Here is a 20,736-nt window from a genome sequence, read left to right as displayed (position 1 = left end):
AGCTACACTTAAAAAAATCTTATAAAATTTTCTTTATGGCCAAGTATGAGATCTTTATTAAAAGTCTGGGAGAAACAAACACAATATTATAAAGCTTTTATCCTCCAATTAGAAACAGATTTTAAAAAATCTACGTTTGTGTGTATCTATCACTATGTACAATATATATGGTACACAAATGCACGTGAACATATATCTATATTTTGTCACTCATTACTTTTCAAGTTCATACCCAGAGATTCTAATTTAATGGTCTGAGAATTGTCTGGGGTTTTTTAAAGATTTCCATGTGATTATAACATACAACCAATACTAAGAATCACTATCCTAATGAAATAATGATTTTAATCCAGTGATTCTCAGAGTGTGGACTGGCTGTACCAACATTGCCTGGGAACTTGTTAAAAATACGAATTATTGCTCTTACTAAACAGGAAACTCTGTGGGCCCAGGAGACTGTATGTTTTTATGTTTTTATTAGGTTATAATTGCTTTACCCTGTTGTGTTAGTTTCTTCGGTACAGTGAAGTGAATCAGCAATCTGTATCCACAATCTGTATAATCCCTTCCTTCTTAAGCATCCCGCCCACCTACCCGCATCCCAGCCCTCTAGGTCATTACAGAGCACCAGTCTGAGCTTCCTGTACTATACAGCAGCTTCCCACTTCCCACATCTATTTTACACATGATAGTGTAGATAAAAAAGTGAAAGTGTTAGTTGCTCAGCCATGTCCAATTCTTTGGGACCCCGTGGATTGTAGCCCAGCAGCCTCCTCTGTCCATGGAATTCTCCCAGCAAGAATACTAGAATGTGTTGCCATTCCCTTCTCCAGGGGATCTTCCCAACCCAGGGATCAAACCCGCTTCTCCTGCATTGCCAGAGAAGCCCATAGTGTGTACATATCAGTGCTAATTCTCTCAGTTTGCCCCACCCTCCTCTTCCCCTTGTGTCCACATGTCTGTTTTCAATGTCGGTGTCAAATTCCTGCCCTGCAAATTGATTTATTGGTAACATTTTTCTAGAGTCCCGAATACCTGCCTTAATATACATATTGTTTTTCTGACTCACTTCACTCTGTGTGACAGACTCTAGGTCCCCTTACATCACTAAAAAATGACTCCACTTTGTTCCTTTATATGGCCGAGTAATATTCCTTTGTATATATGTACCACAACTTCCTTATCCATTCATCTTTTGATGGGCATTTAGGTTGCTTCCCTCCAGCAATCTGTATTTTAAAAAACTTAAAAGATGATTCCAGTATTCACTGAAGATTGAGAACTACTGATGTCTAACAATGTTTTGACATTACGAGTAATCTTGTCCCCAGAAGTCATTTCATCTTATCTGGAAGCATTTTAGATTGTCACAACTTGGGTGATCACATACAGGTTGTGACTCAAGTTGTGGGTCACGACTTGGATGGCTTGTGTTTGTGAGTAGTTGATAGAGGCCAGGGATGTGTCAAATACCCTACCGTGCGTGAGATGGCCCCTCACAGCAGAGAATCACCCAGACCAGTATCAGCAGTGCTTCTGTGTAGAAACTGATGTAGACTGTAATTTCCCAACTTTGGCTCCCTCTTATGACCAGCTGGGGATTCCAAATTTACTTTAATTTGGCCAGTGTTAAGGGCAATATGTCAGGATTTTAAAAGCTATCCCCATGATTATATTCACAACTGCAGCTGAAAATTCCTGCTGAGGACCCTGGTCATTGAGGTACCTAAAATTCTTAAGTTCCAATGGATGGGTCAGATTGATATTGAGTTAATTTTACTATAAAAAGTTAAAAAGTAGTCATTGTTACCTCCTGATGTGATGTGCTAGGAAGGCAAACACCATTTTCTGAAGTGTTCTTGCCAAAATATCTCAATCTTAAACATGAGCAAGTTTCTAGAATTTTTAATCTAACTACCAACTTAGAGGCAGATGTTAAACCACTGTGAGGATGTCATCAGCAAAATCAGAAGGTAGAAAGTACTCCAGGACAAATGGTAAATATTTTTTTTTCCAAATAAATAAATAGTAAGAAGGAAACAAAATAGGAGAACTGTTCTTTGTTGTCATTTAGTTGCTAAGTCGTGTCTGACTCTTTAGTGACCCCGTGGACTGTAATCCACCTGGCTCCTCTGTCTATGGGGTTTCCCAGTCATGAATAATAGAGTGGGTAGCCATTCCCTTCTCCAGGGGATCTTCCCGACACAGAGATCGAACTTGCATCTTCTGCTTGGCAGGTGGATTCTTCATCACCAAGCCACCTGGGAAGCTATAATATATTACACTTCGACAGCACTTAAACTCAGAACAGAGTATTTTTATTGACTTAAGTTTATTGGTGAAAGTATTCACTAGGAGAGAGGAAACAATGGCCAGGGCGAGGGACAGAGGATGAATGGGATTACAGGGAGTAAATGGCAAAGAAATGTGTTTAAATCAGTTGTTTATTCAGATCACTGTTGTCACTGTTACTTATATTTCCAGCTATATTCTCTCCTACCAAAAAGTATAACTTTCACTGTTTATCCAAAGCTTTCCCATTTACTTTCTTTCTTAATTGACTTGAAAAATGGAGTCTAAGAATACAACATTAAAATCGGGCTTTTTATATTCTTTTTTTTTTTTTTTAACAGAACTGTTCATTATGAAGGTGGTGCTGTATCGGTTCACGCACGTTCCCTGTGGCGACTAGAGACACTAAGAGTTGCGTAAGTAGAACTTCTGAATACATCCCGATGCTTTGGGTACAAAAGATTGGGCTGGCCAAAATGTTCATTTGGGTTTTTCTGTAACATCTATGGAAACACCTCAATGAACTTTTTGGCCAACCCCATATATCTAGTGCTGTTGAACTTTTCTGCAAAATGGTCATGCTAACAAACAACATGTAGATGAAACACTCTCATTTTTTGCCTTCCCCCTGCATTTATTTACCTTTCACTAGCCTACATTCTGGAGAAGGTGATGCACCCCACTGTAGTACTCTTGCCTGGAAAATCCCATGGATGGAGGAGCCTTGTGGGCTGCAGTCCATGGGGTTGCGAAGAGTCAAACATGACTGAGCGACTTCACTTTCACTTTTCACTTTCATGCACTGGAGAAGGAAATGGCAACCCACTCCAGTGTTCTTGCCTGGAGAATCCCAGGGATGGGGGAGCCTGGTGGGCTGCCGTCTATGAGGTCGCACAGAGTCGGACACGACTGAAGCGACTTAGCAGCAACAGCCTACATTCACCAGGTGGTAAGCAATGGTTTTATACCATCTGCTTTTTTTTAGCCTCGTTTGGTTTTGTGTTATTGATTCATCCCAGTCTGTGCCTCTCCTGGCAGGAAGAGCTCCTAGTGCAGAGTGATGTAAGGTTTGGAGTCAGGACAAATTGTTTGCAGGCCTGTCGCACATTTCAGATCCGGGATTGATCTGAATCACATTTCAGATTACATTTCACATTTCAGATTACAAAGGCATATGTAAACCAGTGGAAACTTAAACCCGAATGAGGTATGAGAGTCATCACTAGCAGTCACTATCTTTTCTTAAAACTAGCTTGATAACTGAGTGAGAAATGTGAATTGGAAACAGACTCACTGTGTATTCATTATACAAATAATGATTATCTTTTTTTTCTGGTGACTTCAAAAAGCTGTCCAGAGATTGACTTTTAGTTACTCTAAGTAAATGCAGTACTGATGATAAAGGTGTCATTTTGAACTATTTTAAATAGAATTTAAATATCAATCAAATTAAAAGAAAAGATTAGAAGGTCATTTTTGTCCAGAAATCAGAGTTTTCGATGTATTTGTTCCCTGTTATATTACACTTTAAAAATTTATTGATTTAGGGTAATAGACTTCCATGGATGTGTGTAGGGAACTGTCTTATTATGGAATTGCTCTATTTTATTAACTTGATATTTTGAGATTAATGATTAAAATAGTTCAGTGGTCTTCACCTTTTTTTTTTTTTTTTTTGCTTATGTACTCTGTGTAATAATTTCAAAGACTTTGTATTTCCTTGAACATTGCTAGGCTCAACATAGAATTTTTTTCATTAACAGTTTAAATAGATGCATGGAATATAACTTACAGTGTATTGTAAGTAGTGACATTTTATGATAACTTGGGTAAAGTACAATCATAAAAATATCCCATTGACCTTATGTACTGCTGCAATTTAATACCCATCTTTATTTATTTAAAAATGCTTGAACATGGTCTCTTTAACAGTGAAAAAATATGTTTTTCATCTTTCTCATTGAAATCATATTAGCTTACTCTCCCATGACAGAATTTTACCCCAATCAGATTTTTTGATTGATTTTCTGCTCATACTATCTACTCCTACTCAACAAAAATATGCATGTAAATTAAATTTATTTCTATATTTTCTGACTGTAAATATGCAACTTTTAAAAAGTGCTCTATATTAATTGATAATACTGTTTCAATCAGTCAATTAATTGATAATACTAAGTTTCTTTCTATATAAATTCACAGTTGGTCAAACCCACTGAAATATTAAAACTGATAAATCTTGAACATAAAAGTAAAATTTTATGGACAGTGAATCTATTAATGGGATGGAAATAGAAGAGATGACTTATAAAGCAAAAGGAAGAAAGCTCGTAGCCTTTATGTGCTTCATAAATTATATAGAGAATCTAGGGAAAAGAATTCCAAATATATACATATATTTCTGTAATTTGCCTTGTGTATTATTAAAAATGACAGCTTAATTAGAGATGAAATAGCACGTTTGTAAAACAGGTTTGAGATGTTTTTTCACATTTGTAGATCTACCTACCCTTCACGATTGTGTACTTAAATTATCGTGTTATCTTTTTTTTTTTTTTGAGGAAGTCAGGTCCTAAATCTGTCTATCACTTATTTAAAAAAAAAAAAAAAAGGATAAGAGCTCCTGAAAGCCTGAGGAAACTTCCTTTTCATTGTCAGCATATTATTGGTGAGCTGTAATTACAGAAATACTCCTGAAAGTATCCCAATGGATTTCTTCATGGAAGTTTTTTTGTTAAAGATTTGGTTGCATCTTTGACCTCCTTTGGCATCACTATAAATATATAAATTAGATTGCATTGAATTTGCATGTGTTCTTTTTATATTCGGTTGTCACATTTTTACTTACTTTTCTTTTGCTTTGAAAGTGATATTCAAATCGCTGATTATGTGTATAACAGAACTATATTCCAAAGGTCAATGTTTATATTGTAATCTTTGGGATGCCATATGATTTTTTTCTCCAGTGAGGTCCCAAACTATATATTTGTTATAATTTATGTAGGCCCGTAATTATAGATTTGATATGGCAGTCTCATACAAATAACATTAATTGTGTCAAAAGTTTTTCAGTATCATGAACTTTTTAATGAAGTAAGCTTTAATTTGGGAAGTCAGATGTAATAGAAAACACATGCCTGTATTATACCTCAATGCAAAGTTTAAAGACTGTTATATGTAGGATATATATTGGTTTCTGTAATAGAAATGATCACTGCAATTATAAATACACATTATGTATACTTACAATTCTACTTTCTTATGTTAAATGTTTTTAATAATTAATATCCTCATTCCTTTGAGATATTTACAAGTAAATGTAGATAATACATGGGGAACAGTTGTCTAATATGTTAACATAGGAAACTGGTTTATATAACTACTTTATTTCAACTGTTTTCAGTTTTTACTGAAATATTAGTTTCTTACCCTTGATTCTCCTGGCCTTGTCCTCTTTTCTTTTGGACCATGGACACATGAGATGAGCTAATTTGAGCGCTTGTGAGCTAAAGAAAATGTTCTTAGACTTCACAATGTTTAACTGAGAATTGGACAAGTTCATTCCATTTCGAACAGAATTCCCTTGGTGGACTGAGAAGAGTGCTTATGTATATGAACCCTATTAGATTTGAGCCCAAATAGGTTTGAACATGGGATCCAGAATACTCTCTAGAAGTTCTGGTGAAAAGTATGTATTTGGACATACTTATGGACTATTTGAAAATGAAGTTGTTTTCTCTGGTTAGGAAGAGTCAATATTTGATAAAATATTCAAATGCTCCTTGAAATAATAGAACAGTATTAAAAATAATTGCTTTTTTATAGCATCTGCAAACAGTATACTTAATTTCATGAGGGGAATACACAAAGCTTTTCTATTACCAGAGTAGAAATGCTTTAACATGCTATTGGTAAACAAAATTAAATTTCATTTTTAAGGCACTACTCTGTTATTATCTGGAGAAGGAAATGGCAACTCACTCCAGTGTTCTTGTCTGGAGAATCCCAGGGACAGGGGAGCCTGGTGGGCTGCCGTCTTTGGGGTTGCACAGAGTTGGACATGACTGAAGCGACTTAGCAGCAGCAGTGTTATTACCAGGATTTATTGGTACATGGTTATTATTTTAGTAGGACTTATCCAAAGTAATTATCTTTATAAACATTTCCATGTAAAACTTGAACTTATTACAGTATCATTCTAGTCCAGGCTAGTACTTCAGGTTAAGAAAAAATCCAGGTTAGGGAAACAGCATTCAGTTCAGTTCAGTCATTCAGTCGTGTCCTACTGTTTGTGACCCCATGAACCGCAGCCTCCCTGTCCATCACCAAACCCTGGAGTTTACCCAAATTCATGTACATTGAGTCGGTGATGCCATCCAACCATTTCATCCTCTGTTGTCCCCTTCTCCTCCTGCCCTCAATCTCTCCCAGCATTAGGGTCTTTGCAAATGAGTCAGCTCTTCGCATGAGGTGGCCAAAGTATTGGAGTTTTAGCTTCAACATCAGTCCTTCCAATTTCCTTTAGGATGGACTGGTTGGATCTCCTTGCAGTCCAAGGGACTCTCAAGAGTCTTCTCCAACACCACAGTTTAAAAACATCAATTCTTTGGTGCTCTGCTTTCTTTTTATAGTCCAACAACATCATAAAATTAACTTAAAGATAATTTGTTGAAACAAAATTGGCATTAATAAGTCTACTGCAAATCTTAAAAAGATAAAAATAGTGTTCATAATTTATAGAATCTAAAAGTTTTTAATGATTCTGTATGAAAAGAAGTTTATTAACTAATAAATCATATTGGAATCCTCTAATATTTCTTTTTATCTATTTGATTCGTTTTGTAGTGGTAAGAGCTTCTACTGTAATTATCTTTTAAAAATTTATGCTTGTGTGTCTTGTATTTCATTTTCTGTTTGCCATTGGCATGTGAAGCTTCATGACATAGTACATTCTTTTTAAGTGAGTGAAGTCACTCAGTCGTGTCCAACTCTTTGCGACCCCATGGACTGTAGCCTATCAGGCTCCTCTGTCCATGGGATTCTCCAGGCAAGAATACTGGAGTGGGTTGACATTTCCTTCTCCAGGGGATCTTCCCAACGCAGGGATTGAACCTGGGTCTTCCTCATCACAGGCAGATGCTTTACCCTCTGAGCCACCAGGGAAGCAGTATATCTTTCTCATTGTAAAGTAATCAACTGTATCCTTTTATGGGCTTCCCAGGTGGCTCAGTAGTAAACAACTTGCCTGCCAAGCAGAAGATGTGAGTTTGATCCCTGGCTCAGGAAGATTCCCTAGAAAAGGAAGTGACAACCCACTCCAGTAATCTTGCCTGGGAAGTTCTATAGACAGAGGAGCCTGGCGGGTTACCGTCCATGGGATCGCAAATGAGTTGGATATGACTTAGTAACTCTACAACAACAATAATATCTCCTTTATACTTTTTGCCTTGAATTTTAATTTGTCTGATAGCAATTTTACTATCATTATTTTCTCTCAGCTTTATGGGCATGGTGAATCTTTTTTATTTTTACTTTATTGGAAAAAAAGTATTTGATTTTTAGCACATTTCTTATCATTGATAAGAGGCTGTTCTTGCTTTGGACACTAGCATGATAACTGAAAGTCTCCATTATTGGAACCTTCTTTCCACTCTTTACCATAGTGAGGACAAGGTTCTCTTATGTATAGTTTTCAGTTAACACAGTTCTGTACAATGCGAGAATGATCTGTATCTTCATTTTTCTTTTCTTCTCTATCTGAAATCCACTATTTTTAAAAGCAGATTTTGATGATCACAACTTTGCTTTTTATCTTTTTTGTGCAACTTTAGTTTGCATTTTCTGTGTTCTGCATGTAACTTTTTTTGCGTTTTTTTCTCTTGACCCTATTCAAATTTAGTTTCTTCATTTGTCTCTTTTGTTCCTTGGTTTTTATTGACATCATTGTTCCGTATTATTAAAATTTAAAGCATAGGATGGGATTTCTTTTTTTTAGATAAATATCTAATTCAGTTTGTATATATGAATTCCAGTTAACATAATTAGGCATTGACTCTAATACCACTTGCCTTCAAATCTGTTCAAATCCAACAAAAAACTAGTCAATCCTAGTTTATGAGTTTTATGAGTTTAAAGTGTCATTTTAATCTCATGATGTTTTTATTTGCGACTGGTGATTAGAAATTAACTCAGAACACAAGTTTTAGTCATCTTAGTAGTGTTTGGTGTGGATAGTATTATATTTGATGTCAGAAGACCTTGAGATAAATTTTGCTTCTACTTATTATTATCTACATGACATTGAAGATTACCTATAACCATTCCAAATAACCATTTTGTTATTTTTGAAATAAAAATACACCACCATCATAAGGTTTTTGGAAACACTCAAGAAGACAGTATATGTAAAACCTCCTTGTTCATTGTCTGACACATACATTTTAATTGTTGTTTCTCCTGTCATTGTGTTTGCTATTGGATCAAGTCTCAACATTTTTTGTTAGGTGGAGTGGAAGCCACATAAGGTGGGGACAACCTTTTCGACTACGCCATGTCACAACGGGAAAATACTTGAGTCTCATGGAAGACAAAAGCCTTCTACTCATGGACAAAGAAAAAGCTGATGTCAAATCAACTGCATTTACCTTCCGATCTTCCAAGGTAAGACAGAGAGATAATTTTGGATTTCCCACTGCATTTCCTTTGGTGTTAGAAATACAAAGAAGAATGATGTATGTTTTACACAAATTTCTAAATTCCCAGTTTCTCTTCTGTTCATTCCTCTTCAGTCAAACCCATTTCCTAAACCACTAAAACCTGCCCAGGAGTGTCCCTTGGTTTATCGTTCTTTGGTTATTTTCATGTAGCATATCCATCCGGCTCCTTTTAGTTTTCTTAGACATCGACAATGCAGTAAGCACAGACCTCGTGCTGCTGTTGCATAGCAGTGTGAGGGGCACATCAGCAGAACCTGTTCCTCACAGGCTCGCTTACACATGTGCTCTTACATACAGACCTTTCTTCATACGTCGTTGCATCCTGTGTAAGTGAGTGAGTGAAGCTGCTCGGTTGTGTCCGACTCTGCGACTCCATAGACTGTAGCCCACCAGGCTTCTCCATCCATGGGATTCTCCAGGCAAGAGTACTGGAGTGGGTTGCCATTTCCTTCTCCAGGGGATCTTCCTGACCCAGGGATCAAACCTGGGTCTCCTGCATTAAAACATCTAAGAATGTCCTTAGATCTTTCATGAGAATTCCTCTGAAGTAGATGTTGAGTAGAATAGACAAAATAAGTGCCCATCAAAGTCAGGTTGAAATGCTGGTACACAGTTAGACTCTCTCACTACCTGATGTGTGTGTGTGTGTATGTGTATGCGTGTGAGCTGAGTCATGTCTGACTCTTTACGGGCCTATAGACTGTAGCTGAGTCGTGTCTGACTCTTTGTGACCCCATAGACTGTAGTCCACCAGACTCCTTTGTCCATGGAAATCTCCAGGCAAGAATAATGGAGTGGATTGCCATTTCCTGCTTCAAGGGATTTTCTCAACCCAGGGATCAAACCTGTGTCTTTTATCCGGGTCTCTTACATCTCCTGCATTAACAGACAGGTTCTTTACCACTAGCACCACCTAGGAAGCTACAGTACCGGATAAGAGATTCCCAGCTCACCAATCCCACCATGCAGTGGATTGCTAACCATGCCTCAGCAAAACAGCACATGTCCTGAATAGCCAAGTGTCTCAGGAATAGCTGAAAATCACTTGTTCATTTGACACATGCCAAGTGTCTGTTGTGTGCCTTTTTAAGATAATTGTATATTTCTGTCCTTAATTTAATGATTATTGTGAAATTTGGGCATTGTGTTAGAAATGGTATTGAATTACTGGTTAGCTTTGTCCCAGAGATGCATATGCCTGTGTTACAGATAAAGGTATGTTTGAAGAGGACCAGAAGTAACTCTGAAAAGATAGTATCTGAGTTTACATCCCTAATGCCATGCTCTCAGTTCTCTTGCTTTGGAAGACACAGAATGGTGGAAGATGCTTCTGATTTGATGAGTTCTCCTAAGTTTTCCAGGAACAACAGCCAGTGTAGGTCCCTATTCATTCTGGTGGAAACAGACAAGGCTGGTCAGTTCCAGTGGATAACCTGAGACAGGACCAGCATGTGTAGTTGTTATAGGGACCCACGGGGGAGCTCTGACGTGGGGAGAACTTGGGTGGACTTCAGGTGGGCAGTTAGTTGCTCCTTGTCTCTATAGTTGGAAAGTGCAGTTGATCACATTGTGAACAGACTTGATACCAGTGGACTTCTTCCTCAAGACTTGGGAAGAGCTGGGAATTTGCTAGTTTGTCCACTGATAATCCCTCAGTCCAAAAAGACAAAAAAATCCAACCTGCCAAAGATGATCAGTTTTCTGATGTTGAAAGTCCTTTTCAAGAAAAAAAGATGGCAGAAAATTGGAAAAGTGCAAAGAAGTACATGACATCCCAGCAAAATATAGCTTCTGAAATCAAATTCCAGAGAAGGGGAAAAATATGAACAGGCATATCACATTGAAATAACATTAGAGATTTTTTCAAGACATGGCATTTACAAAGGTAAATATATATCTAACAAAAACTGGAGGTGAAAGAGGAAAAGTAAAAGGTGCTCTGATTGTTTCTAGTAAAACAGTGATAAGTAGAATAATATTTTCTAAAAATTTCAAAATCAAGTAACAAAGAAGATATTTCTGAGTACAAAGCCAAACATTCAACTGTAATAAAATTTACTGAACTAAGGTAGTGGAAGAAAGGGAAGTCTGTAAAAGAAGGGAAGTGGACATTTATTCACCCAGAACGTATGAGGGCTCACTTGATCTCGGCTGGGGGTAGGGAAGACGCTGATAGTCTATGTCTTCCTAAATCTTGTTGAGGGCACTGGGAAGCAGGGACCCCTTCTTCCCTAAATCCTTTACCTTTTAAAGATGATAATTGCTACCATTCTGTGATTCTCGGTAAGTCTACAGTTTGAGCTGAGTATTTTCTGTAAGTGATCTCACTGGGAAACAGAATCCCCATTTTACAGATGGAAAAACTAAAGGCAGGAGAGATGAGTCACTTGCCTACCTTCTATGGATAGTCACTTAGCTGGGTGTATAGAAGAGCTGGTAAACATGCGGTTATCTCTGCTCCAAACCACTGCCCAGGGTGGGTTTCAGTAACCAGGCCTGATCTCCAGGTCTGGAACCCTGGACTGGCTAGTTACTCATTCACCCCCGTCAGAGCTCCCCAGGAACTCATATAGTGAAGCACTCTCCTACCCGCTCTACAGGCTCCCAGGCAGCTGCCTGACACTATTGTCTAATTGTGGTCTCCTCAATTCCTGTTATTGCTGGAGAAATCTCAAATTCATCTTTCTCTTTTCATTATTTCTGTAACATTCATATTCCTATAGTCTTCAGAAATCCTATTTTACTATAGAAAGCTGAATACCTCCATAATCTGTCTCTTTTCATTCTTTCTACTATAACAGTCCTAGTTCTCCAGGAAGTAAATGGATGCCTCTAGCTTTTTTAGGCTCCAAAATCACTGCAGATGGTGACTGCAGCCATGAAATGAAAAGACGCTTACTCCTTGGCAGGAAAGTTATGACCAACCTAGACAGCATATTAAAAAGCAGAGGCATTGCTTTGTCAACAAAGGTCCATCTAGTCAAAGCTCTGGTTTTTCCAGTGGTCACATATGAATGTGAGATTTGAATTATAAAGAAAGCTGAGCGCTGAATAACTGATGCTTTTGAACTGTGGTGTTGAAGAAGACTCTTGGGGGTCCCTTGGACTGCAAGGAGATCCAACCAGTCCATCCTAAAGGAAATCAGTCCTGGGTGTTCATTGGAAGGAATGATGTTGAAACTGCAACTCCAATACTTTAGCCAGTTGATGCGAAGAGCTGACTCATTTGAAAGACCCTGATGCTTGGAAAGATTGAAGGCGGGAGAAGAAGGGGACAACAGAGGATAAGATGGTTGGATGGCATCACCAACTCAATGGACATGAGTTTGGGTAAACTCCAGGAGTTGGTGATGGACATGGAGACCTGGTGTGCTGCAGTCCATGGGGTTGCAGAGTTGGATGTGACTGAGCAACTGAACTGAACTGAACTGAGCAAAACAGGGGCTGGGTTATTCCAATGGAAATGCAAATACAAAACAGACACATATATTTACATTTCAAAATGTCTTGCATACATGCCTCCATTGATCTAGCAACATTCTATATAAGCGCATTTTAAGTGAGAGGGGTTTTCTTATAGAAATAAAACTGTGCACATTAACTTTATCATTCCTTGCCATGGCAAAAAAAAAATGTAGTAAAGACTCAAATGTTTAACAGATATTAATAGAGCTGGTAACTTAGTCGCATTAACTATGAGAATATATTGACTTGGAAAGATATCCATCATAATATTGTTGAGTAAAAAAAGCAAATTATAAAGTAATTTTAAAATCTTACTTTTTTTTTAACTGAAGAAAAAGACCTGAGTGTGTGTGTTTGTATATGATTATATGTTAGATGTGAAAACTCTGCACTAATCTTTTAATTTGGCTGCTTTAGAAAGATCAAAATGGAGTAGGCAGGAGAGAGAAGAAAGGATTGGGAGGTTGAGATTAGCAAATGTAAACTATCATGTAGAGAATGGATAAACAAGGTCTTACGGTACAACTGGGAACTATAATATCTTGTGATAAACCATAATGGAAAAGAATTTGAGAAAAAAATGTGCATATATATGCAACTGAATCATTTTGCTATACAGTGAGAATTAACACAACATTGTAAATCAACTATATTTCAATAAAATATAAAAAATAAACCTAAAAACCAGATCAAAATGGAAGATATATGAGAATATGAGTTCAAGGGGAACATTTTTATCTAACTTTTAAAAAAATCTCTAATTGTTTTGCCTGTTATGATAGCCATTTTTCCTTTGTAACAAAAAAAACAGTTAAAAAATTCAACCGTTGCACTGACATACTCGGACATACGTTTTGTGCACATTTTAAATTTCTTTTTTCATGGGGAGACCTCGAAATACTGACTCAAAACCTATGAATATTTTTAAAATCTCAAAACAGTTCTCACACAAGGCAATAGCTTTTGAAACATTTCCCCATAAATATCTCTGCTTTTGTGCTGTCAGTGTTATAGTTTACATATGAAGAATTTTTACTGACCAGATTTTTCTGTGGTCTCTGCTCAGAGGTTCTGTTTCTGGCTTTTGGTGATTTTATACTGTCATAGCTGACACTGAAAGCACAGAGAACTGGAATTTCAATATTGCCTTTTAATGAACTGTTTGCATGCGTACTTGCACGCTAAGTTGCTTCAGTCACGTTTGACTCTCTGCAACCCCATGGACTATAGCCTGTGAGGCTCCTCTGTCCATGGGATTCTCCAGGCAAGAATACTGGAGTTAGTTTCCAAGCCCTCCTCCAGGGGATCACACTGAGGTCTCTTAAGTATCCTGCACTGGCATTTGGGTTCTTTACCCCTAGAACCACATGGAAAACCCAATGAACTGTTTGATTTCTCTAAAACTAGTCTCCTGTATGGAGCTCACATTCATGGAACCACTCTAATACACAGGTTGCTAATAACACACTATCAATTTGTGTATAACATGGTTGAGAGCCATAAAAACAGAGGTGAAATCAAGGAAAACATTTTAATTTATTTTATTGAAGTATAGTTGACTTAATGTTATGTTATTTTGTGCTGTATGGGAAAATGATTCAGTTGTACATGTCATATACATTATTTTTTGTATTCTTTTCCATTATGATTTGTAGAATACAGTTCCTTGTGCTACACAGTAGGACTTTATTGTTTGTCCATCCTATGTATAATAGTTTGCACTTGCTAATCCCAAACTACCAATTCATCCCTCCCCTATCCCCTCCCCCTTGGCAACCACAAGTTTGTCTCTATGTCTAAGAGTCTGTTTCTGTCCCATAAATAAGTTCATTTGTATCATATTTTAGATTCCACATGTAAGTAATATCATATGGTATTTTACTTTCTCTTTCTGACTTCTCTTAGTATGATAATCTCTAGGGCCATCCATGTTGCTGCAAATGGCATTCATTGTTTCTATGGCTGAATAGTATTCCTGTGTGTGTGTGTGTGTGTGTGTCTGTGTGTGTGTCTGTGTGTGTGTGTGTGTGTGTGTGTGTGTGTACCACATCTTCTTTATCCATTCAACTGTTGAGGGACATTTGAGTTGTTTCCATATCTTGGCTATTGTGAACTCAATAGCACAATTTTCATAGTGCTGCTATGAAAATAAGAGTCCCTGTATCTTTTTGAATTAGAGTTTTTCTGGATAAATACCCAGAAGTGGGATTGCTGGATGGTATGGTAACTCTGGAGGTTCCCCTGGTGGCTCAGCAGTAAAGAATCCATCTGCAATGCAGGAGATGCAGGTTTGATCCCTGGGTTGGGAAGATCCCTTAGAGGAGGGCACAGCAACCCACTCCAGTATTCTTGCCTGGAGAATCCCATGGACAGAGTAGCCTGGCAGGCTATAGTCCATAGGGTCTCGAAGAATCAGTTATATCTGAAGCAATTGAGCACATGGAAACTCTATTTTTAATTTTTTTGGGGAAATCTTATTTGTAAAATCACAGAATTTTCATTTTAAAATCACTGACATATAAGGTAATAAAGTGTTTTCTATGAAGTCAAGACAGTAACTCTATTCTAAAATTACTTTGTTCTATTATATATAATGTATAATCATTATAGAAGATTTTAAGAAGAAATAATGCAAAAATATGAGAGGGGTAAATTAAAATTGTGTACTATCCTTCACTCAGAAACAACTATTGAGTGTATGTATTTCAGTCTTTAACAACTATATACATATTTTTCTACTAATAGGGCTAATTCTTAAAGTTAAAAATTATTCATGATGAAAGGTGCAATTACATAATAAAAAAGCATTGAACTTAGAACTAACTAAAATAGAGTATAAGTACAGTTCATAATTATAGATGACATGTTTTTAAAATAAAATACTGTTTTTATACTGTTAACATTTTAGAGAAGATGATATAGGTAAACGATTTCTTTCATCCTTTTGTTAAGCATCATACTTGGTCATGGTCCCTGGCCTTTGAATAAATAATCACGTTTTCTTAAAGATATATCCCATTCTTGTTTTCCCTTAATGTCACTGACAAGCTGAAAATGCTTGCTATATTTTTACATATTTTTGCTATACTATATCCAATGAAAATAATGAGTACTTATATTTCTGGAAGGCAAAGATATGTGTGTAAGATATTTCTTTGGTTCTTGGTATACTTTGAGTATACAATTCATAAATGACTATTGGTTGACATAATTACTGTGTTGTAAGCCAAATTTTTATTACTGGTGAAAAATTAGACCTTTTTTAGCACAGTTGAAGATGCCAACTTTTATCTTAGAATCAAGGGTATGGTTTTAGAAATTCTGAAGTGAAAATCACCTCTTAAGGACCCTTATTTTACATTAGCATTCCCTTACCTATGATTGTGTGAAACTGCTTTGAAAGTATATTCTTAAAACATATATATGTTTTAAAATATATATATTTAAATATATATAAATAAATATATATTAAAATATATATAAACATTTATATTTATATATATAACATATATATATATTTCTTAAAATATATATATTTTAAGAAAACATTAAGATCATTCTGGGCTTCCCTCATAGCTCAGTTGGTAAAGAATCCACCTGTGATGCAGGAGACCCCAGTTCACTTCCTGGGTCAGGAAGATCTGCTGAAGAAGGGATAGGCTATCCACTCCAGTGTTCTTGGACTTGTAAAAGAATCCACTTGTAATGTGGGAGACCTGGGTTCGATCCCTAGGTTGGGAACATCTGGAGAAGGGAAAGGCTACCCACTCCAGTATACTGGCCTGGAGAATTCCATGGACTGTATAGTTCGTGGGGTCCCAAAGAGTTGGACATGACTGAGCAACTTTCACTTCACTTCACTTCAAGATCATTCTTACTTAAAATTTTGAGAACAGCTTTAAAAACCTGTTCTACCAGTTAATATAAGGAGTGATTTTTAAAATTGTCATTGGGGTATCTTTGTACTAATGTGAATACTCACTAGCCATTCTCATATTCAGTATTTGCAGAATAATCAACAATTGTTGATGATTGGATGTATTCAGAATAAACACAATAAAGTGAAAGACAATTTATAATATCACCGATGTTGTCCCCTTTTCCCTCTCAGCTTTAGGGAGATATAACTGACATTTAATAATGTGTGAAAATAAGATTTACAATGTGATGTTTTGATGCGCATATATATATTGAGAAATCCTTGGTCTTTTTTTTAAAGAAAGCATTTTATATCATGAAAAATTCTGTTTGATTAATGCAGGTTTTCATAGACCTTTTCTTCACTTTCTCTACTCCTAGAATTTTAAACCATTACATTAGGGTATTGAAATGTCAGTTTTAATCATAAGGTAGGTTGACAATTACCCGTGTATTACACTGCCCCCAAGATGTCATTTTTTTTTTTTTAGCTAAAAATGCCACTAAAATGTTCCTCTGTGTGTGATTTTATCCAGTCTTTTTCCTCTCATGAACCATGAATAGAAACCTTTGGCTATTGAAATGATGGAATACCAACCTCAAATAAGACTTCCAATGAGATTACAAGGATTATGGAGCAAATTGTAAAAATAGAACAAAATATTTTTAGGACATAGTTTTAGCATGTTTTTATTTGAGATTTTTATTCTTGGCTCAAAAAATGTTTAATATGTTTTAAAATGTATAGACCCACACAATAAAAATAAGAGTCAAGCTAACAGTTTATAATGTGCCAAGTAATGTGCTAAGTCCTTTTTATGTGTTTTCTTATTTAATTCTGCTGCTGCTGCTGCTGCTAAGTTGCTTTAGTCATGTCTGACTCTGTGCGACCCCATAGATGGCAGCCCACCAGGCTCCTCCGTCCATGGAATTCTCCAGGCAAGAGTACTGGAGTGGGGTGCCATTGACTTCTCCATATTTAATCCAAGTTCAATGAAGCTTAGATACTGTTTTTAATCTTCATTATGTAGATGACTATATTTAGGCTTAGGTTAGTTAAGTGGCAGATCTAGACTCTGAACCTAAGTATTAATAGTAAATCTAAAGCCCCTTTTAATGATAAAACTTGTGATTTAATAGTAATGAGTAGCAGATAAAAATAAATGTTGCTCATCTGTGATCACCTGCATATTATGCTTGCTTAGTGATTGATTAAATATCTAAAAATTAAAATCAAAATGGATAACTTGGGCTTTTTTTGTTATCAAAATAGTTATATGATGTTTATCAATGCAGATGGATTTTTGCTTTCAATCAGGATTAAATTCAGAATAAATTCTTGCATTCAAGTGGTGTTTCTCAAAGGGTTTTGATAGCATAGTAGAAAGTAATGCCCACTATGGTTTTACAAAAGATAAGAGAAATTCTGTTTTAGTTTTTATGGTAACTTTAAATAGCATTAAGCCTGACAGTGAGCTTGGTGAAACCATCTGTGGTTAAGATGAGGTGTTTCACTAATTTGAAAGGATATATGCATTTTTGTGTTCATTGCAACATTGTTTACATTAACTAAGATTGATTAGTGCCCATCAATAGGTGAATGGATAAAGAAGATATGGTATACATACAAATATATATGATGAAATGTTACTCATCTGAAAAAAGAAATCTCGCCATTTACAACAGTATGGATGGACATAGAGGGTATGCTGTTGAGTCAGAGAAAGACAAACACTGCATAATTTCACTTATATATATATATATATATATATGTATGCAGAATTTAAAAAAACAAACCAATGAACAAGCATAACAAAACAGACTCATAGATACAGAGAACAAACACTATTGGTTGCCAGAAGGGAGAGAGACTAAAAGGTACAAACTTCCAGTTACAAATCAATAAGTCATAGGAATGAAATGTTCAGCATGGGGAATATAATTAATAATATTGTACTTTCTTAGATGACACATGGTAATTAGACATCATAGTAATGATTTTGTAATGTATAGCATTATGATTGAATCACTGTGTTGTATACCTGGAGCTAACATCATGTAGGCCAATTATACTTCAAGTTTAAAAATGGAGATGCTGGAAAGAAATGCAACAAGATGTTAATGATGGTTATATCTGGAAGAGATGAGGACTATCGGTGATCTTTAATTTTTGATACCTTTAGGTATTTGTAGGTGTCTGCAATGAACAGATTTTGCTTGTAAAATTAGAAAGAAAACAACGCCCTTAAAAATGAAGTAAGAAAAGACAACAACAACAAAAATGAAAAAAAAAGATGAGGTATATCAGTCAGAGTTTAACCAGAGAGATAGTGCCAGAATGAGAGACATATATATGAAGGGATGTTTTATATGGACTTGCTTTCTGAGATTGGAAAGCTGGCTGAGGAGTCTGTAGTGCAAATGTCCTGAAGAGGAAGATTTTAAGCAGAATGGAATCGATGGGACTCACTGTAGTCTCTGTGCTTAAGGAAAGCCTAAATCCTCTTTTAAAGACCGCACCCGATTGAGTATGACTCGCCCTGGGAAGCCTCCCATTTTATTTGCTGCACGTCACTTGAATAGAGACCCTGACTACATCTGCTGGGTCTTTTCGCCTTCACGGTGTAACACAATCTAATCTCAGAAGTGATACCCCATCGTGTTCATTGGTTCTGCCCACACTCCAGGGGAGGGAAAATATAGTACAAGATTTTAGAGGGCTTCTCCTAAGGCTCTGTGTCCTTGTTTCACTGTCCCCATGGAAGCTCCTCAAAGACCCTCTGTTATTGAATCAGGTGTGCTGCTCACTGCTCACAAAATCAATAGTCACAAACGTTGATAGAAAGGAAGGTTGCCTTGAATCAGAATAACTAGCAGTCTGGGGATTGGAGAAGGAAATGGCAACCCACTCCAGTGTTCTTGCCTGGAGAATCCCAGGGACGGGGGAGCCTGGTGGGCTGCCGTCTCTGGAGTCGCACAGAGTCGGACACGACTGAAGTGACTTAGCAGCAGCAGCAGCCATCTGGGGAGATGGTGGACTTAGCAACCCCCAAAACCACCTCTGAAGATTCTGCATGGCAGTGAAAGCTTTTAAAGGGAGACCAGGAAGTAATCTAGTGAATCATTGAGATAGGGAGTCAGAGTCTTGGCCATCCCCAACAGTGTGCAGTCTCATCGGCTTCTCTTGATCTTTCTTTAGATACTGGCTTGTTGACACAGTTTATTTTTGAGATTCCTGGAGAAGGAAATGGCAACCCACTCCAGTATTCTTGCCTGGAAAATCCCATGGATGGAGGAGCCTGGTAGGCTATAGTCCATGGGGTTGGAAAGAGTTGGACATGACTGAGCAACTTCACTTTCTTTTTCTTGTTCACACAGTTTATTTGTGAGATTTCTGCAGGGGAAGCTAGGGAAGTAATCTGGTCATCTGTTAATTACTTATTCATTTCAAGTTGCAAACTATTTTGTGATGAAAAGATTTGAAAGGTGAGCTAGGGCCAAAAATGAGTAGAGCATGGGGGTACCTGGTTTAAGGTTAGTGAAGAGACAATAGAGGGGCCTTCTACAAGCTGCTTACATCTCCCAATACAGGAAAAATTTTAAAGCCCTTCTCTCCACAAACCTACCCGCTGGAGTTTTCCTCATGAAGCTTCTGAACTTCAGGACTAAAGTCAGCTGTGTGTGTTTTTTTGCAATTGTGCCCTGGATGGGCTAAGCTTGACCTGGCCTGTCCGTCCCAGCAATTTCTCTTAACCTGTAGTATTGTTAGACTCATATTTCACAGTGACCATCTATTCTTTGCCGAAATGTGTCCCTGTATAGAAGCAAATAAATTAAGTTTTGACCTTTTAACTCTCATAACTTTAGCCACTATTTGTCTTAAGGAGAACTGGCTTGTACCAAAATACTCCATCATCTAAGGATGTAGGCCTTTGTCTTCTTTCTCTCAGCCACTTGACAGAATAATTTGGGGACATTTAAGGAAAATTTCAGTTAATGCTAGAAGAATCTCTTTGACTACCTGGTCCATATAATTAAAACGTAATGCTATTAGGACTAGCTTAAATCCCCTAATGAGTCTAATCTCCAATATTATGTCCAGTATATATCATTTAAGGAGAACAGTTGTTCAGACATAGTTGTGACTTGGTCATGAGCCAGATTGACATACCCAATGTGAAAACATCACTTTTTATTTTTCAGGCTGATCTTTTAAACTTCTGGAACCATATGAATTTGGAAATTAGATTTTCTAAGCATTTATGAGTAGGATTATTTGAATGCTGGGATTGGGGTTATTTTATTTTATTTTTTCTGAAGAGTGACTTTGGTTTTTTCAGGCAGT

At 36.8% G+C, this 20,736-nt stretch overlaps 1 protein-coding gene across 1 annotated transcript in view; it reads left to right on the top strand.

Moving 5' to 3' along the window:
- The window catches only part of LOC120865404 (ryanodine receptor 2-like), an 803,227-nt gene that overhangs the window by 369,933 nt on the left and 412,558 nt on the right, over nucleotides 1-20,736 (top strand). The window contains exons 11-12 of the mRNA XM_040242681.1: nucleotides 2,634-2,708; nucleotides 8,796-8,952. Coding sequence (XP_040098615.1) covers nucleotides 2,634-2,708; nucleotides 8,796-8,952 — 232 coding nt within the window. The remainder of the gene's footprint in view (nucleotides 1-2,633; nucleotides 2,709-8,795; nucleotides 8,953-20,736) is intronic.

This window comes from Oryx dammah, unplaced genomic scaffold (genome assembly GCF_014754425.2).
Source record: "Oryx dammah isolate SB20612 unplaced genomic scaffold, SCBI_Odam_1.1 HiC_scaffold_6, whole genome shotgun sequence".
NCBI classification, from domain to species: Eukaryota; Metazoa; Chordata; class Mammalia; order Artiodactyla; family Bovidae; genus Oryx; species Oryx dammah.
This window is presented reverse-complemented; position numbering and strand designations above follow the sequence as displayed.